General features: G+C 39.2%; 1 protein-coding gene across 1 annotated transcript in view; it reads left to right on the forward strand.

Moving 5' to 3' along the window:
* The window catches only part of LOC118818061 (protein unc-13 homolog C-like), a 284,943-nt gene that overhangs the window by 212,774 nt on the left and 45,546 nt on the right, over positions 1-26,623 (forward strand). The window contains exons 21-26 of the mRNA XM_036585171.1: positions 1,394-1,471; positions 6,067-6,144; positions 19,929-20,017; positions 20,610-20,750; positions 25,085-25,208; positions 26,526-26,585. Coding sequence (XP_036441064.1) covers positions 1,394-1,471; positions 6,067-6,144; positions 19,929-20,017; positions 20,610-20,750; positions 25,085-25,208; positions 26,526-26,585 — 570 coding nt within the window. The remainder of the gene's footprint in view (positions 1-1,393; positions 1,472-6,066; positions 6,145-19,928; positions 20,018-20,609; positions 20,751-25,084; positions 25,209-26,525; positions 26,586-26,623) is intronic.

Consider the following 26,623-nt stretch of genomic DNA (forward strand, 5'->3'; position numbering starts at 1 on the left):
ACAATAGAAGATGTTATAGAAAATGAGAGAGAGAGAGAGAAGGAGATGACACAGGGCAGTCAGGCAGTGGTTCCTGTGTATGAGTGCGTGTGTACATGTGCGAGTGTGTGGTTGTCACTGAAAGGTTACCAGCAGGGTTGAATGTCATTTACTGTCAGAAGAGTGTGTTCTTATTCTGTGTGCTCATAAATTGAGCTCCGTGCTCCATGTCTGATTACACCACACACACACAAACACACACACACGGGCGAGTGTGTAATCCCAACACATCCATCGAGCGCTGTTCTCCAGCCTGTCTGTAGTGAATGCAAATGAATTGGAAAGGGCAGAGCAATTCCTCATCACCACCATATACCACACACACACACATGCACAGCCTGATGCAGCCACACACAGAGCACTGAACAGAGCCTAGAGAGCACACTGTAGAGCAGAGAGCTGTAATAAGAGATCAGAGAGAGAGAGAGGGAGAGGAGAGAGAGAGAGAGAGAGAGAGAAAGGAGGAAAGGGTGAAAAGAAAAGGGAAAAAGAAGGAAGGAGAGAAAGAGAAGGAAAGGGGAAGAAAGAGACTCAGAGACATAGACTGAGAGAGAAGTGGAGGAGAGAGGGAGGAACAGAGAAGGAAAAGGAGAGAGATAAAGACAGCAAAAGAGAGACAGGTAAGAGAGATAGAGTGAGAGAGAGAGAGAGAAGACAGAAAAGGAAAGGGGAAGAGAGACAAAGAGAGAAGAGAGGGAGGGAGAAAGTGAAAAGGAGAAGTAGCATTAGGTAGAGAGAAGGGAGAGAAAGGGGGGAAGGAGAAAGAGAAGAAAAGAGAGAGTGAAAGTGAGAAGGAAATGGAGAAACAGAGGAAAGGAAAAAGAGAGGCAAGGAGAGAAAGAAGCAGGATAGAGAGAGGAGAGAGAAGGAAAAGAAGAGAGTGAAAGAAAGAGAGGAGGGGAGTGAGAGAGTGAGAAGGAAGTGGAGAGAGAGAGGAGAGAAAGGTTGAGAGAGAGCTCTGTGGGCCTCCGCCTCTCAGATGATGGATTAAAGCGTTCACCTGTTTATCGACTGTGACAAATAATCACCAACCTCATTTACTTGTTTGCAATCGTGTTTATTTAGCTCCCACAGTCGGAGCTTTGACGATTGTTGGTGAAAAGTTTAAAAGTTATTAATGAATCTTTAGAGAGTGATGAATATTGATGAATATGAATATGAGCACTCTTCAGCAGCGTTTGAGTGTTTGCATCATCCAGGCTTGACTCGCAGAACAGCTGCTGGTCCTATAACCTGTTTTATCATGTAGATGCTGTAACTGATTATACTGATTACTCCTCTCATTAGATGGATACATTCCCTGTTTATTGTATGATTATACTGTAAGATTGCTCTGTTTGCTTTGTCACTGCAGACCATCAACAAAGTTCTCCTGCAGTACGCTGCCATCATCTCCAAAGACTTCAGCTCCCACCTCAGCAAAGAGAAAGTGGTGAGTATGCGCTTAAGCAAGCATTCCCTCCACTGTCGTACACTGTATCGAGACACAAACAGAGGCGTATATCGATATAAAATCTATTGCCACATCACATCTACACAGGTGCATCGGTGAGTGAAAAGGCCCCCTGTAGTACTTAAATGTACCAAAAAATATATATGAAAAAACATATACATACAAACTATGTTTATATATATATATGACTCTAAACATATGCACAGTATACACATTAGTATACACTAGTATTGAACCATTCCAGTGTACAGTTTTTACTACACTTACATCATGCATTGTTATTGCAATGTTATTAATTTATTAGACAGCCAATCAGCAGTATAGATTTTGGAACAAGCACTCTCATTGGCTCACTGAAGCTGATAAGACTGAAAGGGTGTCTACTTAGGTATTGAATGACTGACTTTTTCAATACTTTTTATTAATTATTAATATTAACATTAATAATTAATTAATTAATATAAATATTAATAGTTATAATATTGTCAAAATTTGGTACCATAAAGAATTTAATTTCAAAAGCCACCCCTAACTATAACACGGTATCAGAATATAATATTAAACATATTAATATTACAAATCATTTAAGTGGTAATGAGAATAGTGGTTAAAGAGACAGTTTTCAACAAAAACTGTGTGAATATAATTTATGCAACGGTTGATTAAATCCAGCTCTTGGTTATCAGCTTCAGTTCGTCATTCCAGTGCGTTCTAAATTTGGTTTTGGTCAAGGGTTTTCATTTCAGTGCACCACTAGTGTCTATCCCATTCGGCCGTGGCGCACGCCCTCATGTTGCCATGGAGACCAGCCCGCAGTGAGACGTCACGGCTGATCCTGGTGGTTTAGGATGCTGGGGGTGCGGTGTCAGGCCCCGATTTGAGACAGAATGTGGCACAACAGAATGAAATGTGGCACAATAGAACGGAAACCCAGAGCTTTTATATCCACATCGGCCAACACAGTCCACTGTTTCTGCACTGTGTGGTCAATATAAAGCAATAGTTTGGTAAAAAAAACTAATTTATATCTAATTTACTTCAATTATTGTCAGTCAGCTGAGACATATTTGTTGTCTGAAGTTTGCTTCTTTATTTTTAGACCTGGCGCTATGACGCTAATGTAGCTAGTAATGGAAGATCATTAGCATTAACAGTCAGCATGGTGCTAACTGCAGGCCTAAATAATCACACAGCTGCCTCAAACATGTGGAGCTGTTCAGTGTCTCTAATAGACCAGATTATGTGGTTTCTGATATTATATGACACACTGTTATCTATAAACATGGACTAAAGTATGTTAGCATAGCTAACAGGCCTGAACTTTGTCCATTAGCTGCAAAGTAGCTCCAGGTAGAAAACCAGCAAGCAAACTTCAGATGCTAAACGTGTCTTGTCTGACTGACTACATTAGTATAAATTAGATTTTTTTACCAAACCATCACTTTAACTCTTCCATTCATTTTCTCACAGCAGTGAGCAACGACACTCGAGATGTTTCTCTTATGCTGCGAATCCTACAGAATGTCTTTGTTCGTAATGATCCGTCTCACTAGCGTTTTCAGTAAAGACGGAATGAGACATTTAGCATTTGCTAGCTGTGAGCCACTGGTGAAGAGAGACCGAGACACGGCCCTTAATTAAAGACGCACATCACAGTGCTGTGTCAAAACTGGGAGCTGCTCTTTGAGCTTATCTCCCTCTGCGTGACTGACAGCTTAGTTCAGAGCCAAAACACGTCAGCTTAATCTCTGCCTTCGCAATTCTATATGCTCAATAAATCAGCGCTGCAAGTCATGCCGTAGTGTTGTGCTCCTCAGTTCCAGTCATGGGGAACATATGCACTGCATGTTTCTGTGAATCTAATATAGCTAATATGATATTTTTTTCCTAATTTAATAGCTTTTTATGTTTTCATGTTTCATGTTTTTGTTCATCAGTGTTCTTGCACTACAATTCCCAGCATGCATCACACAAATATCATCATATGACCACTGGGAATCCCCATAAAACCATGTTACTGTATCTACACTCAGTGTCCATTTTATTAGCTCCACTGACCATATAGGAGCACTTTGTAGCTCTACAGCTACAGACTGTAGTCCATCTGTTTCTCTGATACTTTGTTACCCTGTTCTTCAATGGTCAGGACCCCCACAGGATCCCCACAGAGCAAGTTTTATTTAGGTGGTGGATCATTCTCAGCACTGCAGTAACACTGACGTGGTGGTGGTTTATTAGTGTGTGCTGGTGCGAGTGGATCAGACACAGCAGTGCTGCTGGAGTGGAGCTGATAAAACGGACAGTGAGTGTATATACAAGGAGTTGGTTTCAATGAAGTGGTCAGTTGTCTTGCTAACTTTAGCTTTTTGCTTGGTTTCTCCTCATCAGATGAGTCATTTCTGTCGTTTGAGTAATTCATTACTCAGTACTCTTGCAGTTATATGACTGCATAAAGGTATTTAGCTTCCTAGCAGTAACACTAGCAATCTGCCTTCTTTCTGTACCAGATAACAACAAAAAACAAAAACATTTCAGTCAGCCCATCATCAAAACTCCAAACTACGCATCATATATGACATGAACATCGGTAATACGCCAATCTGAGGTCATCAGGTAATTATTGAGAGCTTCATGTTGTTGTGTTAGAGCTGGGGGCGTACAAAGATCCTCAGTACAGGGTTCTCATGGGTCTGAGAACCACCTGTGTAATGTGTGTGTTCATTAGTGTGAGTGTAATTTACTATATGCCCTCACAAAATGGTCAGCTCAGATTGCCCTGTCGCTGCCGCACACTTCCACCAATTCCCCCCAGTCATTATTGAGAATACTAATTGATTTCATTAGTGCTGAGGCTCTGGATCTCGTTTTCATTGCCTGAGTCACATTTATCACAGTGTTGGCATGTGACCTTTGGACTAATGTGGGGGAAGAGAATATACATATGAATGGTAATTAGCCAGGAACCTCCCATACGTGTCATATTAACCCCTCTGATGTGTTTGCAGAATTTTATATTATTGTCGTTGTGAGCTTCCAGATTGATTAATATTTCTCTGTCTCATTCGCAAATGTCAGCAGGCGTACAGTACCTGTCAAAAGTTTGAAGACCCATGGCTTGGTAATATGTTATGAATAAATGAGGATTACTTTATCATTTTGCAGAAACACATTAAACAGAAAGTTGTTTGTGCAATATTTCTTTGCAAAAACTGCAAAACTGAAGAACAACTTGCTTAAGTACTTACTAACAAAAGTACTTGATTAGGACAAAAGAGGTATGGATAATTTTTGTGGAATTAGTGGCTGCATTTTGACTGACCAATTTGATTAATACTTTCAGGAAATAATGTTGCTGAGCCCAGTGGATATTGTGCAAAATATAAGGCTTTTATCTTTATTAGTTTCTGTGATATAAAGACTTTTGCCAATTGCTATAGTCTTCCTTTTTGCTTAAAATGCTACAGGCTTTGATATCATAACTTTTTAAATATTAATATTAGAAAAATGAATTTTTCAGTGATTATTCTTTAAATTATTTCATCAGTTATTAATTAATTTGGTAGTTTAATTAACCACCAAAACAAAAAATACAGAGTTGTATTTTTGTGCATTAGAGTTGGAGCGGAAAACAGTCACCTTCTATCTGCTAGCATATCATCTGATAGACAGTATAAAGTTGTGTCTGGCATAGAAAAGCAAATCACTTCATTATATTTAATTGTTTAATATTATATATAATATAAAATTTATATTTACTATTATGATTATATAAACAATATTGTGCCCTTTTCAGGCTTCGATTTTTCTAACCTTTATAAGACATGATGCCATATGCGTTTGAAATGTAGTTGTTTTTTTCTGTCTTTTTTCACTTTTAGGAGCTCATAAATCAGAAAACATTATTAGTGTAAGAAATATACCTAGTTGGCAAAAGTTTACTGTAATATGAGTAATAAATGTCAAAATTTGAAGGATCTGATGTACTTCGTTGTGGAGATATTAAGGGCCAAAATTGCTCCCCTGCATTTTTTTTTCTGGATTTTAAGCAGGACATACAATTGCATAACTCACACACACCTTAAACCACAGCAGAATCCCTGAAGATTCTCATTAGTCTTGCATCAAAATAGTTACTTATCAAAGTGTGCACCTCTTTAAGGAAACAATGAAGGCCACACCCACTTTTTAAAAGTCTCTGTATTTCAGATGCATGCCTGAATTTTTGCATAATAAAAGCACCCCTCAGTGAAGTGAGGGGTTTCATTATTTAAGGTTTCTACATGACTCCGGTCTGTAATGTGCAGGAAACACTCATCTCTTTCATGACTGCGTGCACAAGAATGTGAGAAGGAGCAGCTTCCATCATCGCAATCATCATCATCAACAACAAACACAGAGACATCAGTTTGCATTGCTTAAACCGAGCACTCTGCACTGCCACAATGCCCAGATGCGTTTGCCTCGGCTGAGGGATTGTGAGCTTGGGCGTGTGCAGATATGAGCAAAGGAGGGAAAAAAATCAATAAATCATTAAAATGATTTGTTTGTTTGTGTTCTGTTTGTTTTCCTGACAGCCCTGCATCCTCTTGAACAACATCCAACAGCTTCGGGTTCAGCTGGAGAAGATGTTTGAGTCGATGGGAGGAAAGCAGGTACGTGCGCTTGTGTTACTAAAAGCATTAAAGCCCATTAAAGCCCCAGGCAGGAATAGCTGAAATAGCACCACGACTGCCCTAGGCTTAGCACTGAGTTAGCCATGCACAGTAAACATGCCTATTAGTAGAAGTGCTGTTACTTTTCCAATGTCTTTGTTGTTTCGGTATTAAAAACTAGGCACATCGGCCTAATTTGGATTTTAAAGATGCCCAAAGGTAGTTTGGTCCACTAGGATACAAGAAGTGGTGCAAAGAGGGTTCCGGAAAACTGTTTTCTAATATGTGTGTGTCCATATACTATCTGACCAGCAGAAATAGTCAGGCCACGCCCTTGCCTCTGTTCATTGGGCTGGAAAAGAACCTGCAAGAAATTCAGACAGCACTTTAGGAGGGTGATGTTATAATGCTCTTATTAATCCATATCAAGTCAGTGGCTGGTAATTAACTGATTAACTCATTGCTGCTTAATGAAGCGGTAGCTAAATGAATTAAGCATTTTCCAGAGCACATTAATGTGTGTATTATACATCATAATCTTGTACACAACCTATTACCTAAGTATTGGGTCTATATGGAATGTGCTTATTCATGAACTCTGTAAAGAACAACCTAATTAGTTTCATTACATCTGATCAGAATTGTTTATTTATTTTCTCAAAGCGTTAGTTTGCTGTTTTCTTTTTATTTGTATCAGTATAACAGCAGTAAATCTGCTCTAAATTTGCTCTAAAATTTGTCTAAAGACAAACTGATTCTTTATTCTAAAGCAGTAGCTTTCAAATTTGGACCTTGAATCCAGTTTCCGGTCCTGGATTTTGTAATCACTGGTTGCTATGACGCTACTTCGCCAATGTTAGATGAACAGTTCACTAAACTACCAGTTGTTACAAAATCCAGGACTGATAACTGGATTCCAGGACCAGATTTAAGGGCGTTTGCTTTTAATTCAGGATTTAGATTATAGTTAAAGGGTCCATATCATGATATAATAAATTTCACTCACTTTTTTGAGATGCAAGTTAAATATAGTATGTAAACATGTTAAAATTTCAAAATGGCCCATTCGCTCCCCAGTCCATACAGCACATTTACATATATCCACCTGTTCAGACTACAGCAGTTTCCACCTACATGTACTGAAGTTATGAAGAGTCTTTCAGACTTTTTGAATGAGGCGCAATACAGAACAGCAAATCAGAACAGAGCTCATTTACATATATCAGTGAGTGCGTTTACACTTAATAGTCTAACTGCAGAAAATCAGATTTTGTCAATAATCCAATCAATGCATTTACATACACTTGAGTAATCAGATAATTGGGAAACTCCAGGTCTACATGAGTCAGACAGTAATCAGATTTCTGCTTTGCAAACAGCCAATAAACTCACAGAAGACGTGGCATAAATGTAATGTAAAACTCAAACTTCATGATGTGGCTTTTTTAATTTTTTTAAACATCGCACTGCTTTACCTGAAAATATGAACATACATCATCTAGAAGATGAGGAATAGTTAAATCCTTCATTTCGTTAAGAATGTATTTGGTTTCAGCATCGCTCCAAAAGTGTTTTGCTGCGTCACGCGGCAACGCTCCTCGCTTATTTCCGGAATCTCGGTCTGTTCTCACACATAGCAGACTGAGAAATCCGAAAGAAATCAGAGTAAGAGTTCACACGCCCTGAGAAATCTGATTACTGAGCTAAAATCCAGCTCTCTTTATCAGAATTCTTAATCGGATTTCTAGACCTTACTCCGAGCTAAGAAATCGGAGTATGTTGTTTACATGACCATTTGAATAATCGGACAACTGCAGAAATCTGATTATGATCGGACTATTGAGTGCCTGTAAACACACTCACTGTTAAAGGCACACAAAAACAGGCTGTGTAATTCTAAGGGATAAAGAGAAAATTAACTACAGCTGTTTTTGGTACATAAAGCATGACAGACATAATAAGTGGACCTCAGAGAAAGAAATTTAATTTGCAAAAGAAGTAGAATATGATCCCTGTAACGTTACACTTCATCAGATTTCTTAACAAAGCACCAGTGGTGTTTTATGATTCTTACAATAGCTCAAAAGTACATTGGAATTAGATCTAAATAGAGACAAACCGGCACTGATTTCTAGTTAATATTTATACCTAATAAGGTATTAATTCACCTTAGTAGTTGTTTAATACAGTAGTATTGAGCAGCCAGTCAATTGGCAGCTGGCTTAATAAGAGCATTACAAAGAGGATTATAATGTTGCCCCGTACTGAAGCATTTACCACAATTCATTGCATAGTTTCGATATCTAATAATAGTAAGAGAAAGTGACTGAACTTTATTTTAAAGATGTTTTTGCTGTTCAGTCCAAGCAGCTTTCATCAGATCAGATCAGTTCAAAGTTCAAATCAAGTGCCAAAAGTGTTTTTAAGATCATGCCACAAGTCCAGTTGTCTTCACAGACCAGCTTTTGGTCCACACCTTGACCCGATTGCAGTTACTCTCTAGCACCAATTCTGCTCCTAGAGGACGACAGTGTCCACTCGCGCATCTGTTAGCCAACAGGTTTTCTCTGTCCAACATGTTTCTGTCCCTGTGAAACAAAACTGTTCAGTAACATCTCATATTAAATGCATGCTTGTTGTAGATCCTCTCGCTCTCTTTCTGTCTCTTGATGTTTCTCTCCCTCTCTCTCTCAGTCCCTCTCTCTCTCTCTCTCTCTCTAACTGTGAAAATGTCTTGTGTCCTGTCTCCTTGCTCTCCTTGTTCTTTGTCTTTCCCCGACTCTTCTGGGCTCTTGCGCCAGGAGGAGGGGGTTGTGGCCTTCTGTAAGGTGTGTGAATAGGTCTCCTTCTCCATCTCTCCCAAGCCACTGCTCCACAGCTAGACTGGAGATATTCTACACACCAACGTCATCTTGAATCAACTAGAATCAACTTCTAAGAGTTCCTGGACAGCTCTGCTTTCAAGGAATAGTCTGGTGAAAAGTCAACCTTACACAGTTTTCCCCTCACTCTAAGTGTGGCCCATCAGCCTGGCTGCTGCTTTTAGGCTAACGTAGCTAAGAAGTTATGGAAAATTCATGCTAATCACATGCTACATTAGCCTCGTGGCTCCAGTGCAAACTAAAGCAAACGTCAAGACACCAAACACGTTTTGGCTGATTGAGTCCACTTTGAGTAAAAGGATGGGTTGTGTAAATTCTACTATTTCTCACCAGACTGTTCTTTTCAGAGTTTCAGGATTCCTGCTTGAGTTGACTCTAGGTTTTTTATGCTAGCTGTGGAGGTCAGGTTCGCTCATTTCAGCAGATTAGTTTAAACCATCCAACCGGCACGCTGCCTCTCAGCCTCACCCCAATCAGTCTCACCTTTAGCCCACCCGACGTCCACTAACACCACATCCAGGAGCATGTGTTGCACCTGCTCGAGTCTGGCATGCCAACACACAAATTACCGGATAATCCCTTTTCCCCACATGACCCCCAGAGCCCCACGGATGGACTGCGTTTCGGCTTCATTCATATTTATCTGATATGTGGAATGTCTGCCGCTGGTTTCAGCAACTTTGTGAAGTTTGATATGCAAATGAACGTCTTGCTTGAGGAAATCTTAAACATACTAATACATATGTAACAAAAGTCTGCCTAGAACTGGATCTGAACCAGTGACCCATTCTGGACAGGAACACGCTTCCTACTGACCGGCATTTATCAGTGCTTTCACCAGCAAGTCTTTCACTGTAACAGTCTCTTTACTGGCTTTCCTAATAACATTTACCGTCTTTGTACAAAGTACCAAACTGTCACTGGGGGGGAGGGGGCGGCTACTTTCTCGTCCATGGGGTGGTCTCCTCAAAGGTACATTTTCATTGCCGCTTGTTCGGGAATAAAATTGTACCATAATCCATTGAAATGACATTAAGTTGCATTGAGTCTTGTCTTTAGCTTTTCTATTTTATGCTTCTGTTTCAAAACATTAGGTTTTAGGTAAAAATTTACAAATATGTACCTCTACCCTGGAAAAACACTATTTACGGTACACAGTTGGACCCTAGAAAATACATTTACTTACACCTTAATGAAGGAAAATTGTACCTGCACAGAGCCTATTTTCTGACTGTGTGCTGATTACCAATTGATAGTTTGGACGCACCTGATTTCCCTAGTTCTTTCCACTTCCATAACACTGTCATTTTACACTTTTATAGTTCTAGGTAGTAACCACTGTGTCGTAATTACGGAAAAAAAAGAACAATCTCAGACGTCATGTGGAGGCTTCGTTCACAATGTCGTGCACATGGCAGCTGGGCGAACTCTGCAGACGAAGACTCAACGCAGCAAAGGCTGTGATTGGTCGGTAAAAAAGAGGTGTGCCATGAAACAAAGATGGACGACTTTGAGGAGCTTTGTTTCGCAAGAAGCATGCTAAGAGCTTTGGCAGACACCAGTATTTCACTGTGAAATGTGCATTTGGTAAATAAACCATGAGTACCTCCTAAATGTAAGATGTTAAGTCTGTTATTCGGTAGTACTAAGTAGTAGTAACTAGTATCTTATATTTAGGTTCACAAGAGGACGAGGCTGATGTTTCCCCATTCCACCTTAAATATTGACAGTATTCTGGACTCGCACGTTAGAACTGTGATCGAATCGTTTTCCACTACTGGAATTTATTATAAAAAGTCATAGCATCACCTGCATTGGTGAAGCATCCGTGACACACGAAACTGCAGGAAGTATGTGAGCTTGTCAGTTCGCGAAGGCACTTCCGGCTTCGCGCAACCCTTGAGAATTTCCCTTCGCAAGAAGTATGCTGAGGCACAAACTCCAAAGTGCTGTGTAATTATTTTGAGTAAAAGCAAAATCATTACCAAGACAGTCTGACTAAACTACTGACTAAATTAGGAAATGGATGGGCACGAATTTATCTATAAAACAAAAACTGTCCCTAGACCAGCAACTGTCATTTAAAGCTTTAGTGAAATTTAGAGCGAAAATGTTACATCCCTCTCAGTATATCATCCGTACTGCTATTTGTGCTTTACAAGTTGTTTATTAGTGAATGCGTGTCCTCGTAGAGAGCAGTTATGTTTATAAACCCGTCGGTGTGTAGTTGTGTCCAAACTTTTGACTGGTACTTAGGTGCTGATATCTGTCACAAGCCGCAGTTCAGCACCAAAAACATTGTTGTTCAAATGTATGAGAGCTGCCATCTTCAAATTTTCTATCAAAACTCTATCAAAACAACAGTCCACTTACAGCCCATTTTCTATTTAATACAAAAAAGATAATAACAGCTTGTCCAGTCTTCACTCTCTCAGACTGATAGTGCTCAAATGTAATAATGGCAGTTGAAAACTGTTAAATTGGCTGGAAAAAATAATCCCTGAAATGGGCTTGAAGGCCTAAAGACCTGCTAGCATCAAGCTCTGTGTCTCTATTACCTTACACCGAGGCTAAACTGCTAGGAAATAGTATCTGGCTATTAGCAAGTCAAACTTTTCAGAATTTCAGAGGAAACTACATCTCTCCCTGTGACGTAAAAACCTCCAAATATAACTCTGGCTTGCACCAACAGCGCTGGAGCCCCAAAGCAATTAGCAAACTAAGAGAAAGAGGTAATTACAGAGTCGTGTTATCGCCAAATTATAAATAAAAGATTCCAAACTGTCCAGGAAAAAATTAATTGTGGGCGTCAAAGTTAGCTTCCGTATTTGCGGTGCGGTGACCCCCACACTTCAGTACTCTCCGGGGAACGAAAGCGCTAATTGGGCTTAAAGTGGCACACAGAAAGATCACCTTCTGGACGCTCTCTCTCCTTTCTCTCTCTGCCTGACCTGTCCGTCTGTAATCAGCTCCTGTCCCTCACTCCCTGGCCTATTTTATCTGCCTCTTTTAACACTGAGCAATTAAGACTCGGTGTAGATATCATCTGACGTTGACAATGAAGCGGACGAGATTGATAATTCACCCTTTTAAACTTTGTCAGAACATCAGGTTTGGGCTTTTCATCATTTGTGGAGAAGTTTGTCCATAATTGGACCATCCTGCTCTTTTTTTAATATGTCTGCATAATTCAGTGATTCAGAGCGGTTTGGTGTGAAATGGTTCAGATGTCTTTACAGTGGTGGTGATAGGAACCAGGGGTCGCCATGACTACAACACAAATATAGACATTTTATTTACTATCCAGAACCACCAGTGAACCTACACGAGTCTTCTGAGTTTTTAAATGGAATGTTGATGATGGAAAATAGTGATAAACCTGAAAAATTTAGTTTTCTTTGGGCACTATTTTGCCTTACAACGCCCTTTGTGTACCCCTCCACCATTAATAGTTTAGAAAATGTATGTTTCAGGCTAAAATCCTCTTAAAACTATCATAAAACAGTGTCTCAGTCATCAGGCAGTGAATTCATAACCATTTCATGTAGGAACTTTCTGTGAGGGAGCTTTTAGAGGTGGACGTCTGGTTCCTATCACCACCACTGTGAACAGTTCTGACTCAGTAAGTTTCTCTAGAATGGAGAGTTTCACTCCAAACCACTCTGAATGACTCTGTTTACATCGTACCAGTTTAATTATGGAATTCCCCTTTAACACATATGGTAGTAATATCACTCATACTCTGTTGCTTAAACTGTGTTTTGCTCGATGGAAATTGTAAAACTAATTATAAGGCAAGCCTTCTAGAGTCCTACGTCCGTGTTGAATGAGATGTATCAGAGCAGGATAAACATTAAAATGGCCAGTGCTGTGGACTTTCAGCCCTGGAGCTGACCTGGCCTACTGTCTACCTATCTAATAGTTTAGGTGACAGAGAATGTAGTTAAGTTCTAATATTTTATTTTCCGTTCTGTCCTGAACTCAGTGTAATTTGTTTACTCAGCAAGTTAGTGATGGTGCGTTTCAGTTGTGGCTCACATAAACGGTTTTTACAGCCAGAGAATAATGTGTTCCAGCCTGAAGTGGCTGATCTGCAGCGTCCTGGTTCGAGTGTGAACATTTTGGAGATTTACTCCCACAATCTCGCGGGATACACTAATGTTCTGAATCTGACATCAGGATTAATAGTTCTGCTCAGTGCTCCTCTCTCTCATTTGTATCAATTATATGCAAATTCTCCCCCACAAATCTCCAAACCATTTTTCTTTTCTTATAGGATTTTACGAGCCCAGGGGTAACATTAGCGCCATAATCTCATGCTTAAACTGTGTCTTATTAAATGAAAATTGATAGGCTTCCTCATAATGACAAGACTAATCACTTACACCGAAGCTAGTCTTTCTTTTGAGCTTATCTTTGCTCTTTTTGACACTTGAAAGCTCCTCATATACCTGGCTTATAACTCACTCACTCGCTCACTCACTCACTCGCTCACTCACTCACTCACGTTCAGCAGCTTCTCAACAAGGGGGCGCTGTTTGCACTTTAAGATATGTTGTTGTTGTCGGAACAAAACCTTGCCTTTCCAAAATGATAGCATTATATATATATTATTACTGTCCCACTCAGCAAAGTCTGACTGAAGAATTTGTTTAGAAATAGCATGATTCACAGTTGACTTCATAAAATCAGCAACATTTGCATTATTTGAAAGTAATATTAGTTGTTTATATATGCATTAATTTCAGTATCTGGTTAAGATCCATACACCACTACTTTCTGTCTCTCTCTCTCTCCTTCTTTCTCTCTCTCTCTCTCTCTCTCTCTCTCTCTCTCTCTCTCTCTCTCTCTCCTTCTTTCTCTCTCTCTCTCTCTCTGTAATGGAATGATGTGTCCTGTGTGCATGGCATCCTCTCTGACTGATCTCCACATCTCCTTACTGGGAAGTGTGGACATCATTATCGCTCATGAGTCAGTGATCCATCTCAGAAATCTCGTGCTCTGCCTACAGCCAAACAGCTACACAAATGACATGGCATTACAGCAGTTACTACATTCAAAACTCGATGATTGTTTTTCTATTTTAGTTTTTTTTACATTTTCTTTTAGGCTACTTTTTTAATACACATTGAAAAGTTTGCACCTTGCATCTACACCAGTGTTTACTCCTGCCATGCATATTGTAGACACCGTTTACAGCTGGTCATTTTATGCATCTTGAGCATCAAAATTGTATCCAGATAGACGTGCAGGTGTAAACGCACCCAAATCTGATCATTTAAACCCCTTCAGCGGGTCTGAGACACATTTTAGCCAAATGTTACACATGTATAAATGCATCCCGACACTGTGACCCTACCCTACTCTATGGGTCAGACGCTGCCCCCTGGACTGCCACCACTAAATAGAGACATTGCTGCTCCTGACTTGAGTTTGATTCAGTAGCTGGCTTGGTTGAGCTAGTTAGCTGAAATAAAGCGCCAGTTTGGTGAACCTTTACTTCACCTCACTGTCTCACTACAGTACTTTGGATTTTAATGCTTATGGCTCATGACAGAAATGACTACTACTGCTGGCTGATTATTCTTAACAGCTTCCATTGGGAGGGCCAGGACAGTTCCCACTGAGCTGCTGTGAGTGTGGGCTGCTATGAAAGCAAGAAGGAGAGAAACTGCATTAAATTATTCACCCAGCACATTGTCGTTTCTACTGTAGTCCCATATGAAATGGATTAACATTGTGCACTGAAAAAAGTGATGCATTGAATGTGCTTAATTCAGTGCATCATTTCCTCATGAATGACTTAAACATGTGACATCAACATATTTTTGTCTTTCAGGTTACTTTTGGCAGTAGTTGTAGTGATGTAATGTTTTATTCATGTGGAAATGATGAACGGATTTGCTTATGTATAGAGAAAAAACTTTTATGTCATTGTAATACAGTGACACTATTTGATTGATTAATTTATTTATTTATCTTTCTTAGCAATGAAACCCCTATAAAATATCTGGGTCTTACCTGGCCAGCCCACTCTAAAAGTACTAGCTTTGGCCTGGTGTTAGTTAGGTATATATATTGTTGTGTCTCGCCTCAGGCAAATCATTTCACATGACGTCATCAGTCACATCACATATGCGCTATTTAAAATTTCAGCACCCCCATCTTACAACACATTCAGTCTACTTGTAACCTAAGGCTACAGATGGCTAGTTAACTGGCCATCACTCCATTTCTCCACCAGGCTGGAGTCTGGACTGTGATTTTAGTGGGCTGGTCTACACAAAAGTCCAGGCCTGAATTTGTTTGTTTTGTTATTTGTTTTGTTTATGTGATCTGATCTGCTGTCACATTTCAGGACGACTAACCGGAAACACGATTGACTACTAATTGTAAATGCTTGTAGTTGAAATCTTGTCAGGTTACAATCCACATACACATGAAATGACCAGGCGTAAACAGACTCTAACACACCTGATTCAATTAATCTGCTAAATAACCTTTTGAAGTATGGAGTTATTATTGTCAATTTACTGTATGGTTTAAATGTAATTAATAAGTACATAGCTTGTTTGCTTAATGAATTAGATTTACATTTGATTTACATTCTGGATCAACAGGGTCAAGTCTTTTGAAGCCAAAAAAAGACAAAAACATGACAAAAATGTAAAGAGAATTTCATTTTTCTCACAAATTAGGAGCGTACACACAACATTGCCTCTGATACCTGCAAACACAAATGCGATTTGGACTAAAGGTTTACAATCTGCACTTTCCACAGAATCTCTTCTATCACTGAGCTAGAAATTGAAATTATTATTACAGAGTTACAGTACGCGGTTGTTCTCCCTGGTAATACCTCTTATGGCTTAAAAAGCTCTCCATGATTTAGATCAGGCATGTTAGATTAGAGAAAATGCTGAATTGTGCAGTAAAGAGAAGCTCCAGAACTGTCACCGCTAAACATTCAGAGCAGTCTGAGTGCGTTTATGAACTTAGCATCCTGTCTTGTTTGCTAATAAACCGGTCTAAGGTGCTCTAACAGGCCCACTGTGAGTGATGATGAGCTGTTTTACTGGTCACATGGCTGCTGAGGTGGCTGTGAGCACTGTGGCCCGAGTGCTGTTGTCCCGCTCGAGCGGCATGAGCTCTTTTCGTGTGGGATAAGCCTGTTCTGGTAGACTTGCTAACCTGGAGGGAAATTGTGTAACATGCATCAAGTCGAGTTTGGCTAACGAGGTCGTAGATGATGTGATTCTTGTAGACCTTCCCTTAACCTGAGAAAAAACTGCTTCGCTACTTAAAGAGCACAGGAAGTCAGAGAGAACAGAGAACCATGCTGTAAAAGACTCTGCATGCTGTAATGTTATGCAAGCTCAGCCTGGGAGCATTCCAGAGAACCGATCTATGGTCCTGCTGAAATCGTTGGTCTGGGGTTCGCTTCCAGCCAACTCTGGTACAGCTGCTAATGTAGAAGCTATCTGCTCCCAGCACCGTGTGTGGGGCTGCATGATTGGTTCATTTTGTAACTTGACTGGTTCGACTTATTGTGTTACTTCCCTTTTTAAGTTTCGTGATGGTGGGGAGAGGATTGGATGTTGTGAGCAGTCGTATGATGAGAGGATGTTCTGAACAGCCATATGATAATCTCATGTTATCACTATTATGCATCAATATATGGGTCATTCTACAGAAACGTCCACTTTTCTATCTATCCATAGGAGTCGCTGGTGTTACACATAAGAAAGGTAGCACCAGAGACAGGAACACCAGTGACATTTCTAATGAAAAATGCATTTTAAATGGCTGTTATAGAGCATCAAACCACATGTTGTCAATCATGGTATATCCCTAAAATATGTAATTTAATCCATTTGTATTCTATTTTTTCACAGTTACCTCAGAATAAAGTCGGTCACACCAGTGACTTCAGCTAAAAGCTTCATATGAAATCATGAGCTAAATGAGAAAATCTCTGATAACTGAAAGACTCAGTGGACTCACCATGTGCTTTTCTTCACAGATCCTCAGAAAACAGGTAAAAGGAAGTCGAGTGATGTCATCAGTGTGACTTTTATTTCAAAATAAGAGATTTTTTGTTACGAGGTAACACCAGTGACACGACTCCTGGGGACCACAACTTTCATTATAAATTGTGTAGATTATTGCAATTAAAATTGCAGAAAAACATGTTTTTACCTCAAAATATGACCTCACCCTTTACACATGACTGTGGAGACGAGCACTTCTGTGGTGCTTGGAGTTCTAGATAATTGATTTAAAAAACAATATTGCTAAATTGATGGCTCAAGAAGGTGTAATTAATAAAATAACGTATTATTTTATTATTTAACCCTAACATGTTTCTGAAGTGTACTATATCTGTGAACGCTAGGGACACAAAAATGGACGTTTCTGTAGAATGACCCATATGCCTGAAAAAACACGTTATAGGGCTGAAGCAAGGTTACTGTAATAAGCTCACTGTTGTGGAGCGAGAGTGTGTACTGAGACCATGGCAGAAAATGCATGCCTCATGCTGGCCTGCCTGGCTAAAAACCTTCTCATATGAGAACGGCTTCTTGTTTTCAAAGGAAAATAATAAAAAAGCAGCTGCACACAGTAAATTATGCAATCGATCTATGGTACAGATAGAATTCTTGCTTTAGAAAGCAAACCAACGATAATGAGCTCCTCCCACAAACCATCCCAGAATTGGTCCTGGGTGTGGATTCAAGTATTCGGGACAAGTGTGAAAACACCCTTAAGAGAGGAGAGCCTTAGTTGGTACTGGAGCACATGCCCTGCAGCTCTGAGTGAGAGTGCTGATGTAGGAACAGCCCCCAGTGCTCCTCTTCCGTGGGATATGAAATGCTAAATGTGCTTGCAGGTCAGCACTCTTACTCCCAGGTTCGTACATATGTCTGCAGGTGTTTTAGGGAAATCCGGCCTACTTTGTAATTCTAATGCTGTTTGTCAACCTGTATGTGTAGCTTTAATGTTAAAAGTAACAGTGAGATCAATAATATTTCAGACGCCTTTAGGCTGATGCAGGAATGCGATCGCTTACTGGTGTAAATAGATGGACCTGCACTGCTGAATTTGCATTGATGCACTGTTCTTGGCTGGCTGAGGGAGTGGGTGATATTTAGGAATAGGAAGCTTTAGGTGCATGTCTGACAGGAGGCTTGCTGAACAACACCAGATCAGATCAGTTCTTTTTATATTGGTTGTATCTTATCAGTGTGCGGCCACCGGCGATTGGATCGATACATAACTGTAATGCCTGCCACTGATCTGCTTTTACTAAGGCAGAGCTGCACTCCTGCTCAGATTATTACAGCCAGTGTGGAAACTTTGTTCTTTGTAGAGTTATTTGAGATGCATTTTAATATGAGAAAATTATTTTTTATTACTATTATAATGGTAACACTTTGCGTGAACTCTGCTTCATAACATTGACATAGCCATGCCATAAAAAAGGTCATGGCAGATTTTATATTGTGCCCAAAAGACTTTATCTAGTAATATAACAATGTCATGTTACTGTTACCCTTAAAGTGTGTTTAGGATGTTTTCTAGATACAGCAAACAGTTTATATATCAGTACATGCAGTTTCCAGATTTTGAGTGGTTTGCAAAATGTATTGTAATCAGATAGATTCATCCCGTTTTGTATGACAATTGTCTTGTCGACTTAGACGTAAAGGTCAGCGTATTCCTGTTGTGATTCGGTGCTTTGTGGTTTGTAGTTTAGGGCTGCTGGAGGTGGAACAAACCGCTCCAGTTTCTGACTGGGTTTGAAGTAAATTGCATTAGCATCAGAACATGTTTGGTTACAGTAGCTGGCTTGCTCACTCAGTAATTAGCAACATGGGGTGCGTTGTTGTTTGTTGTGGAAATGATCCATCGAGAGCACAAATCAGTCTTCATTTCCACTCATTTCCATTGAGAGACAGAGATTTGTGCTTATTATGGCCACCAGTGGTAGAACCATCTGAAACCGGGAGTTATACCCACCATTTTTGCATGGATTAGAACATGGCGAAGAAGAGAGGCACAGTCTTTGCAAAATTGTTTTAGGGTAACATTATTCAATTATTTGGCCTTCTTCAGCAGACAGCATACTTGTATGAACATTGGTCACTTAGCAGCTCCCACTTGTTCAGGAAGTACTCCCGGCACAGCGGATGAATACTTATATGTGATTAAAGCGTGTAGAGGCAGATAGACGCTTCACTGGCCGCCTGGAATGCTGCCACTGATAAAGAGAGTAGACAGAGTTATTATGAGGTGCATTTTGTCCAGGTCAGCAGAGGTGCAGTACGTATTTTGCTGTTGAATGTAGTTTTCTGGGAGTAATTATTTAAGCAGTTGATAGAAAAACTAGGTGCCTAGAATCAACCCGGAACTGCTTAAAAGAGCTCAAATGGCAAATAAGGTTAACTTCCCTTTAACTGTCGTGTTTATGTCATGTCGCCTTACTAGAGGTCACAGCAAAAATTACTGTGTGTCATAAGCTGTCACGACATCAAACATTATGGCATCTGTCATAATTACCAGTAATGGTAACATGACATTTTTAATACAATATCTGTTGCAACAACGTATGATATCTACCATGAAATGTTTATGACATGTTTATGGCATGGTTATGTCAATGTTATGCACACTATGTTAGTAGCTCATAAAAAGGACAGTTATTTGTTCTTGCTATCAGCAGAGATTAAATGCAGTGGTATTCCAGAAACCTGATATAAAGGGTTCTCTAATCTCTAATCTACACACCTGACTGACTCTGACAGTGCCCTAACTCACCTCTCACTGTCCACTTTACCTTTGCCAGTCTGTCCGTGAATAAAACTGACCGCTTGTCTCTCTCTCTGTCTCTTTTTGTCCTAGCTGGATGCTGAGGCCAGCGATCTGCTGAAAGAGCTTCAGAATAAACTCAACGCAGTGCTGGATGACCTCAGCAGGGTGTTTGGATCCAGGTAACACTCAGGCTTTGAGTCCATGTTTCAGGCTTTGAGGCCATGTTTCCATTCAGAAAACAGATCATGATGAGAAGAGCCAGAATTTGGGTTGATTACACTATTATTTACCACAGAAGGTCACCGAGTTGTTGTTATACCAACTTTCAAGAATGCTAAATTACTAATGTAGTTATACAACTGTATCTTTATAATTGTAACAGCATATTTTCTCTTATGTATTGTGTAATAGGGCATAGGGCAAGGGTAATAACATAGGCAAAGGTTAGCACATTCTCTAAATTGAACACACTTCTTCACACTTTAATCCACAATTACTGTTTATTTACTGGATTTAACATATTGAAAAAAAGAATGAAAAAAGTGTCCCGTGCACAATTATGGCACATTTAATATTTTATTTTGTATTTTTACTTTTCCCAATATGTAACTCATTATGCAATTAACTTTAAAATCTACAAAACATGTCATTTGAACTTCTGTATTGGACTAAATTCACAGCATGCTTTGTTATCACTGGAGTTTTTAGTGACTTCTAAGCATTAAAGCTCATTATCTGCATGTTGTACTTTGATTTTGTTTCACTCTGCAGCTTCAAGCCAGTTATTGAGGACTGTGTAAAGCAGATGAATCAGGAGCTGTTACAGATGAAGGGGAATGCTGGGAACAAAAGCAACGCCGCCATGGACGCCGAGACCGTCCTGCGACCACTTATGGACCTGCTGGATAAGAAGTGAGACATTCTGAAAACAAATAGCTACTCTTGTGTGTGGTTGACAGGGTGCTTTGTGAGCATCTTCATAAAAACATTGTACAGTGAGAAAACTGTGATGGGAAAATGTGTAGCGATTCAGCTACATCAACTTTGGAATGCTGAGGTCAATTATAGTTCATTAAAATAATATTCAGTTTGCTGTTTTTTTAGGCAATATAAATTCTTCTGGCTCTGTTGAAACAACATGTTTAAAAAGGGGCAACGCCTGTGACTGTCTATAAGAACACATTCATAACAAATTCCAATGCAACTATAAGGCTTTATAAACGTGGCTACACATTTTTATGAAAATACATAATACTTTATAGTAGTATGTTTATTATGAATTACATATTGTTCAAATAATGTACTGTATTTATGACTTATGGTTTGCTATAATGCACAATGCAAGCTGGGACAGCATTTCTATATAATGACAATGTAATAACAGTGTTATGAACTGTATTTATGTTCGAATTCAAAGTGCATAATAAACATGGCTATAAAGTGTAATGCATTTTTGTAAGCATTTATAGCTGTGTTTATAGAGCCTTATGGATGTATTTTTATTTGTTATGAATGTGTTCATATATTCTTATAGACATGGTTTTAATAGGAAGTGTTACCAGAATTGGCTTGCTGTAATGATTATATGTCCCACTACTGTATAAATAGTTCCTCCAGTTATACACATGTATTAAATGCATTTTTTAAAAATAGGTTTTGAACCTGCCAAAATAACCAAATGAAATTGCGGTGAAATCATAGAATATATGATTCACTCAATCGTTTCAGAGTCAATATTCCCAAAGAGTCAATTGATAATTGAACCCAATCACCACATCACCAGTGCTTTGAATAATTTTGATTTCAATGTATAAATCAAATGAACTGCTGTCTTACAGTTTATTTCTTTTGGCAATAATTGTTCTAATCTTAAATCATTTTTTTCACATTGAACCAGTTTACACATTTTTGGTGTTATTAATTTTATAAGAGGTAAGACATATCCTGGATCGTCACACAGAATTTATTTATATGACTTCAAATCTATTTTCCTCTCAGTTTCGATGGGCTAGTTTCCTCTCAGACAGGACTCCAGTCTGCTTTGTAACTGTATTGCTGCTTGCCCATCTGCGCATTTAGCCTTAATCCCAACTCACTGACAGCAACATCACCAGTTCATGTCAAGCATGACAACTTAATAAGCCCTTTTTATACTTCTCTGCAATTGGACCACACCATCCTTCAGCCCCACAGGTCCCTGCCTGAGTCAAAATACACTACAAACTGTAGTGTGTGTTCAAATAAAGCAGACTACTGTTTGACAGATATTTTCATATCACCCCTCAAGAAGTGGAGAAAAATTATATATATTTCAAAAAGAACGTAAAGTTCTTTTTTCTGAACCAATGCAAAAGAGGTGAATGAGCAGACTAGAGGTGCTGTAAAGTACTGCATGCTTTAGAGCAATTATTGTATTATTTTAAACAATGTCAAGTAATACCTACTTCACAGCACTTAAGGTTTGCACATCCATATTATGGTCAGCGTAAAGTAGTGTACACTTCAGAGCAGTTATATGAAGCACCCTTGTTATGGGCAATGTAATGTGCACCCTTAATGTGTGTGTTGTAAAAGAAGTGCACACTTCAGAGTAAATGTAGAATGCACCCTTTATAATGGGCAGTGTATAGTAGTGCACAGTGCAAAGCAAAAATACCATGCACCCTTTTTGAGGGTATTGGAAAGTAGTGCATACTTTAGAGTGTTTGTAGTATGCACCCTTATTATAGATGGTGTAAAATAGTGCATACTTCAGAAGGACTGTAGAATGCATCCTTATAATGGGCCCTGTAAAGTAGTGCATGCTGCAGAGCAATTGTAGTATGTACCCTGTATAATGGTGATAAGAGCGATAGTAGTGTTCACGTTTCATGGAAAGTAGCGTTTACTTCTGAAGGATTGTAGTTTGTAGTATATCGCTGCTGTCAGAAGACAACCTTGTATCTCCATTTTTGTTTTTCAGTATTTGGCATCATTTGAAAATGCCTGCTGCCCTTTACATTGTGTGTAAATATTACAATGAATGGACCAAAAGAAACGGCCCAAAATGACTTGGAAAAATGTCTGGTTCCGTTGACGTACATTAAAAGTAAAGTAGGTTTTTTCCTTCTACTGTAAATTTACATATTTGGAGATGTGAGGTTTTCTTCCGACAACAGCGATATATATCTTTATCATGGGCTCTGTAAAGCAGTGTATACTTCAGACCAATTGTAGTATGCACCCTTTATAATGGGCTTTGCATAATGCAGAACAAATATACCACACAGTCTTGTTATGGACATTGTAAAGTGGAAGCATACTTTAAAGTGGTGGTATGCATCTGTTCTAGGGGAAGAGTAAATAGTGTGTACTATGCAGTTGTATTACAAAGTAATTGGAGTGTACTCCTTTATTACAAATAGCGAACAGTAATGCATACTTTAGAGCAACTGTATTATGCACTCTTGTCATAGGCATTAGAAATTAGTGCATATTGCAGAATGAATGTAGTATGAACCCTTATCATGGACAATAGTACATTCTTTAAAGTGAGTATTGTATGGACTCTGGTTATGGACAGTATAAAGTAGTGCACTGGGGTTATGGGCTGTAGACAGTAGTGTACAATGCTGAACCGTTTCCAAAAAGTGCATTCCCAGTGGGCATGATGTGTAGAAAATGTATTTCCCCTAGTCTAGATGTCCAGGGGCATCTGTCCACTCTTCTTCCGCAGAGCATCCAGGTCACAGGGGTATTATGGAGAATCCTCTTAATCACATGCAAACGTCAAATCCTTGTGCACTTCTGGTTTCATCTGCGTTCTAAGCCGTAAACATTACAATTCAGAGGAATGAGAGTGCAATGCACTAGTGTTTATGCCATGGGTTTCTGAAGTCTGATGTAGGGGTGCATGATGAAGTGGTGACTGCATCATTATTTGCAGATAATTTGGAAAATTGAATCATTATAGGCCAAATAGTGGAATTACAGAAATTTAGTGCCCCGTTTTAACTTGAAGTCTCTGGATAAGAGCATCTGCTAAATATCTAAATTCATCAAAATGAATGAAAAGTGTTGTCTGACTTTTGCTATATTAAGGGGATTATTCAATGATGCCTTCCAGCTTTGTTGTTTACGTATTTTAAGTTTTAAAGGCATAGTTTGGTGAAAAATCTAATTTACATACATTTTTATTTGCCCCAGGTACAGTAAATAAGCCAAGACATGTTTGGTTTCTGACGTTTGCTACCTTAGTGTAGAACTGCATACATGGAAGTCAATAGTCACCCAAACTGGATAAACGTATACCTAAATCTTCTTATATTTACCTCAAATTACATCAGTTATCTACGTAAACTTGTAAAATGGCATAGATAGACGTTATTTACACATTTAAGCTAACATCGGAGCTACATCACATCCACATAATGTCCAGCTTTACAGCATGCATTCAAACTCTGGGAGTCTGGAGCCTGGTGACTTGGAGACTGCTGGGTCCAGCATCCCATAGACCTACTCGTTTCTTCATGAGTATATTAAGGTTCAAATATGCAGTTGAGGTGGAAAAAATGAAATGTGGTTTTCAAATTCATAACTACATTGTTTTGAATTTCTAAGTTCACTCACTGAGCTTCTCTATCTACGTTGCCCTACAGAGCATCTGTGTTATGAATTCCTTCAGACCTGTCTTTGGTTGTCTTGGAATGATACCAGATTGTGCTCAGGAAAGTAGTAATTCCAGTTATCCTAGATGGCTGCACCACGTATTTTCGCTTTTGTAGTCCACAGTGAATCACACTGTGTTCTAAACCACATCCACTCATCGGCCCCACATGAATGAAGAGCTGGACGCAGTTTGAGCAGCTTGAGAGAAGTTTTGAGGATGTATTTGCAGAAACGGTTTGGCTATTGACCATGATTTATTAGCAATTTGTATGCCTAACTGTGCTGATCAACTGCATTTGGTGGAATTTTATGTAAATTTGATTATTATCCAAACCGTTTGTTTAGCACTCACTGCTCTTCATATGTGGATTATAATGTGAACTTAAAATGCATAAAAAGTAAAAATATTGGTATCAGCCACAACAAAATGTTAATTTTCAGTTACCATTATCAGCCCAGGAATTCCATATTGGTTCAGTGCAAACAGTGTGAAAAAGGGTGTGAAAGTGTAATAGCAATACTGTAGAGTGCTCAGTTATATTCCTCTCTCTCTCTCTCTCTCTCTCTCTCTCTCTCTGTCTGTCTGTCCATCTCTCCAGTCTGATTCTGTTTGCCAAGATCTGTGAGAAGACGGTGCTGAAGCGGGTTCTGAAGGAGCTGTGGAAAATCGTGCTCAACACCATTGAGAGGCAGATTGTCTTGCCTCCTCTAACAGACCAGACGGTAAGCTGCCATGTAGCGACTCCTTCACAGCCAAGACGACACACAAAGCCCCCAGCATGACGGTCCGCTGCATCTGCTCCCAGCATAGGGTTTATATAAACACACCGACTGACGCACGGACAGGCCCATTCAACACCTCATTTGGGTGCCGGTGGAGGAATAGAATACAGTTATAGGAGTGACTAACAGGAGTCTGAATCTGCCAGCCAGTCTTGTGCAGTCTGGTTCATAATTCATAGCAGTTATGGGATAATAAGTCTTGAGAGTAATAAATGAATAATAAGCCTTAAAAGAGTTTTGGCTGTACAAAGTTGACCCAGCTTGATGAAACAGCACTCATGAATGTTAAAAGGTTAAAGATGTGCTACACAAGGTGTTGTGAAAGGGGAATTCCATCGTTCTTTCTAGATTTCTGCAAAATTAAATGGTTGAGATGTAAACAGAGTCATTCAGAGTGGTTTGGTGTGAAACGCTCCGTTCTAGAGAAGTCATAATTATTCACAGTGGTGATGATAGGAACCAGGGGTTGTGATGCCTACAACATAAATGTAACCGTTTTATTTACAATGAGTTTTCGTATAGAATAATGATGAGATTAAGTAGTGGTAAATCTGAAAAAGTAACATTTGCCTTACAGTGCTCTGCATGTATCTCTCTGCTATGAATGTATTTGAAAAAGGCCAAAACCTTCTCAAAACTATCGTGAAACAGTGTCTCAAACATCAATCAGCATATTCATAATCATTTCATGTAGTAACTTTCTGTGAGGGAGCTTTTAGAGGTGGACGTCTGGTTCCTATCACCACCACTGTGAACAGTTCTGACTCAGCAAGTTTATCTAGAACAGAGCGTTTCACACTAAACCACTCTGAGCAACTCTGTCAACATCTTAATGATTTAGTTATGCAGATTTTTTTCTGTGGAATTCCTCTTTAAGGATAATTATTCGGTTATTAATTGTAAGATTGTGTTAATAATTGGTATTGTAGTTCTCTGCCATGTTTACGATACCATACTTTAATGGTATTGTGATAGCATCTGGTCACTCAGTACCAGCTTTTCTTGGTTTTTCTGATTTTTATTAGTTTAAACCATTTGAAAACACCAGCTGTCTTTTAGAAAATGTCCACATTTACATGAAATAAAATCTGGTTACATTGACGTACATCAAAGAGCATTTTATTCTAAGTTACTGTTTCAGAGATAAAGATTTGTCTTATGATAGCAACATACTGAAACTCACTGCTTTCTGGTCTGAGTGAATTCTGGTCATTCATGAATTCATGTCTGTCGTCTTCATTTCCTTCTTTCATGCAGCAAGGAGCTCAGATGATTTTCAGCGCTGCCAAGGACCTGGGACAGCTCTCCAAGCTGAAGGTAAGAACTTATTTCACTGTCTATACTGTACAGGATTG

Source organism: Colossoma macropomum, unplaced genomic scaffold (assembly GCF_904425465.1).
Source record: "Colossoma macropomum unplaced genomic scaffold, Colossoma_macropomum, whole genome shotgun sequence".
Taxonomy (NCBI): domain Eukaryota; kingdom Metazoa; phylum Chordata; class Actinopteri; order Characiformes; family Serrasalmidae; genus Colossoma; species Colossoma macropomum.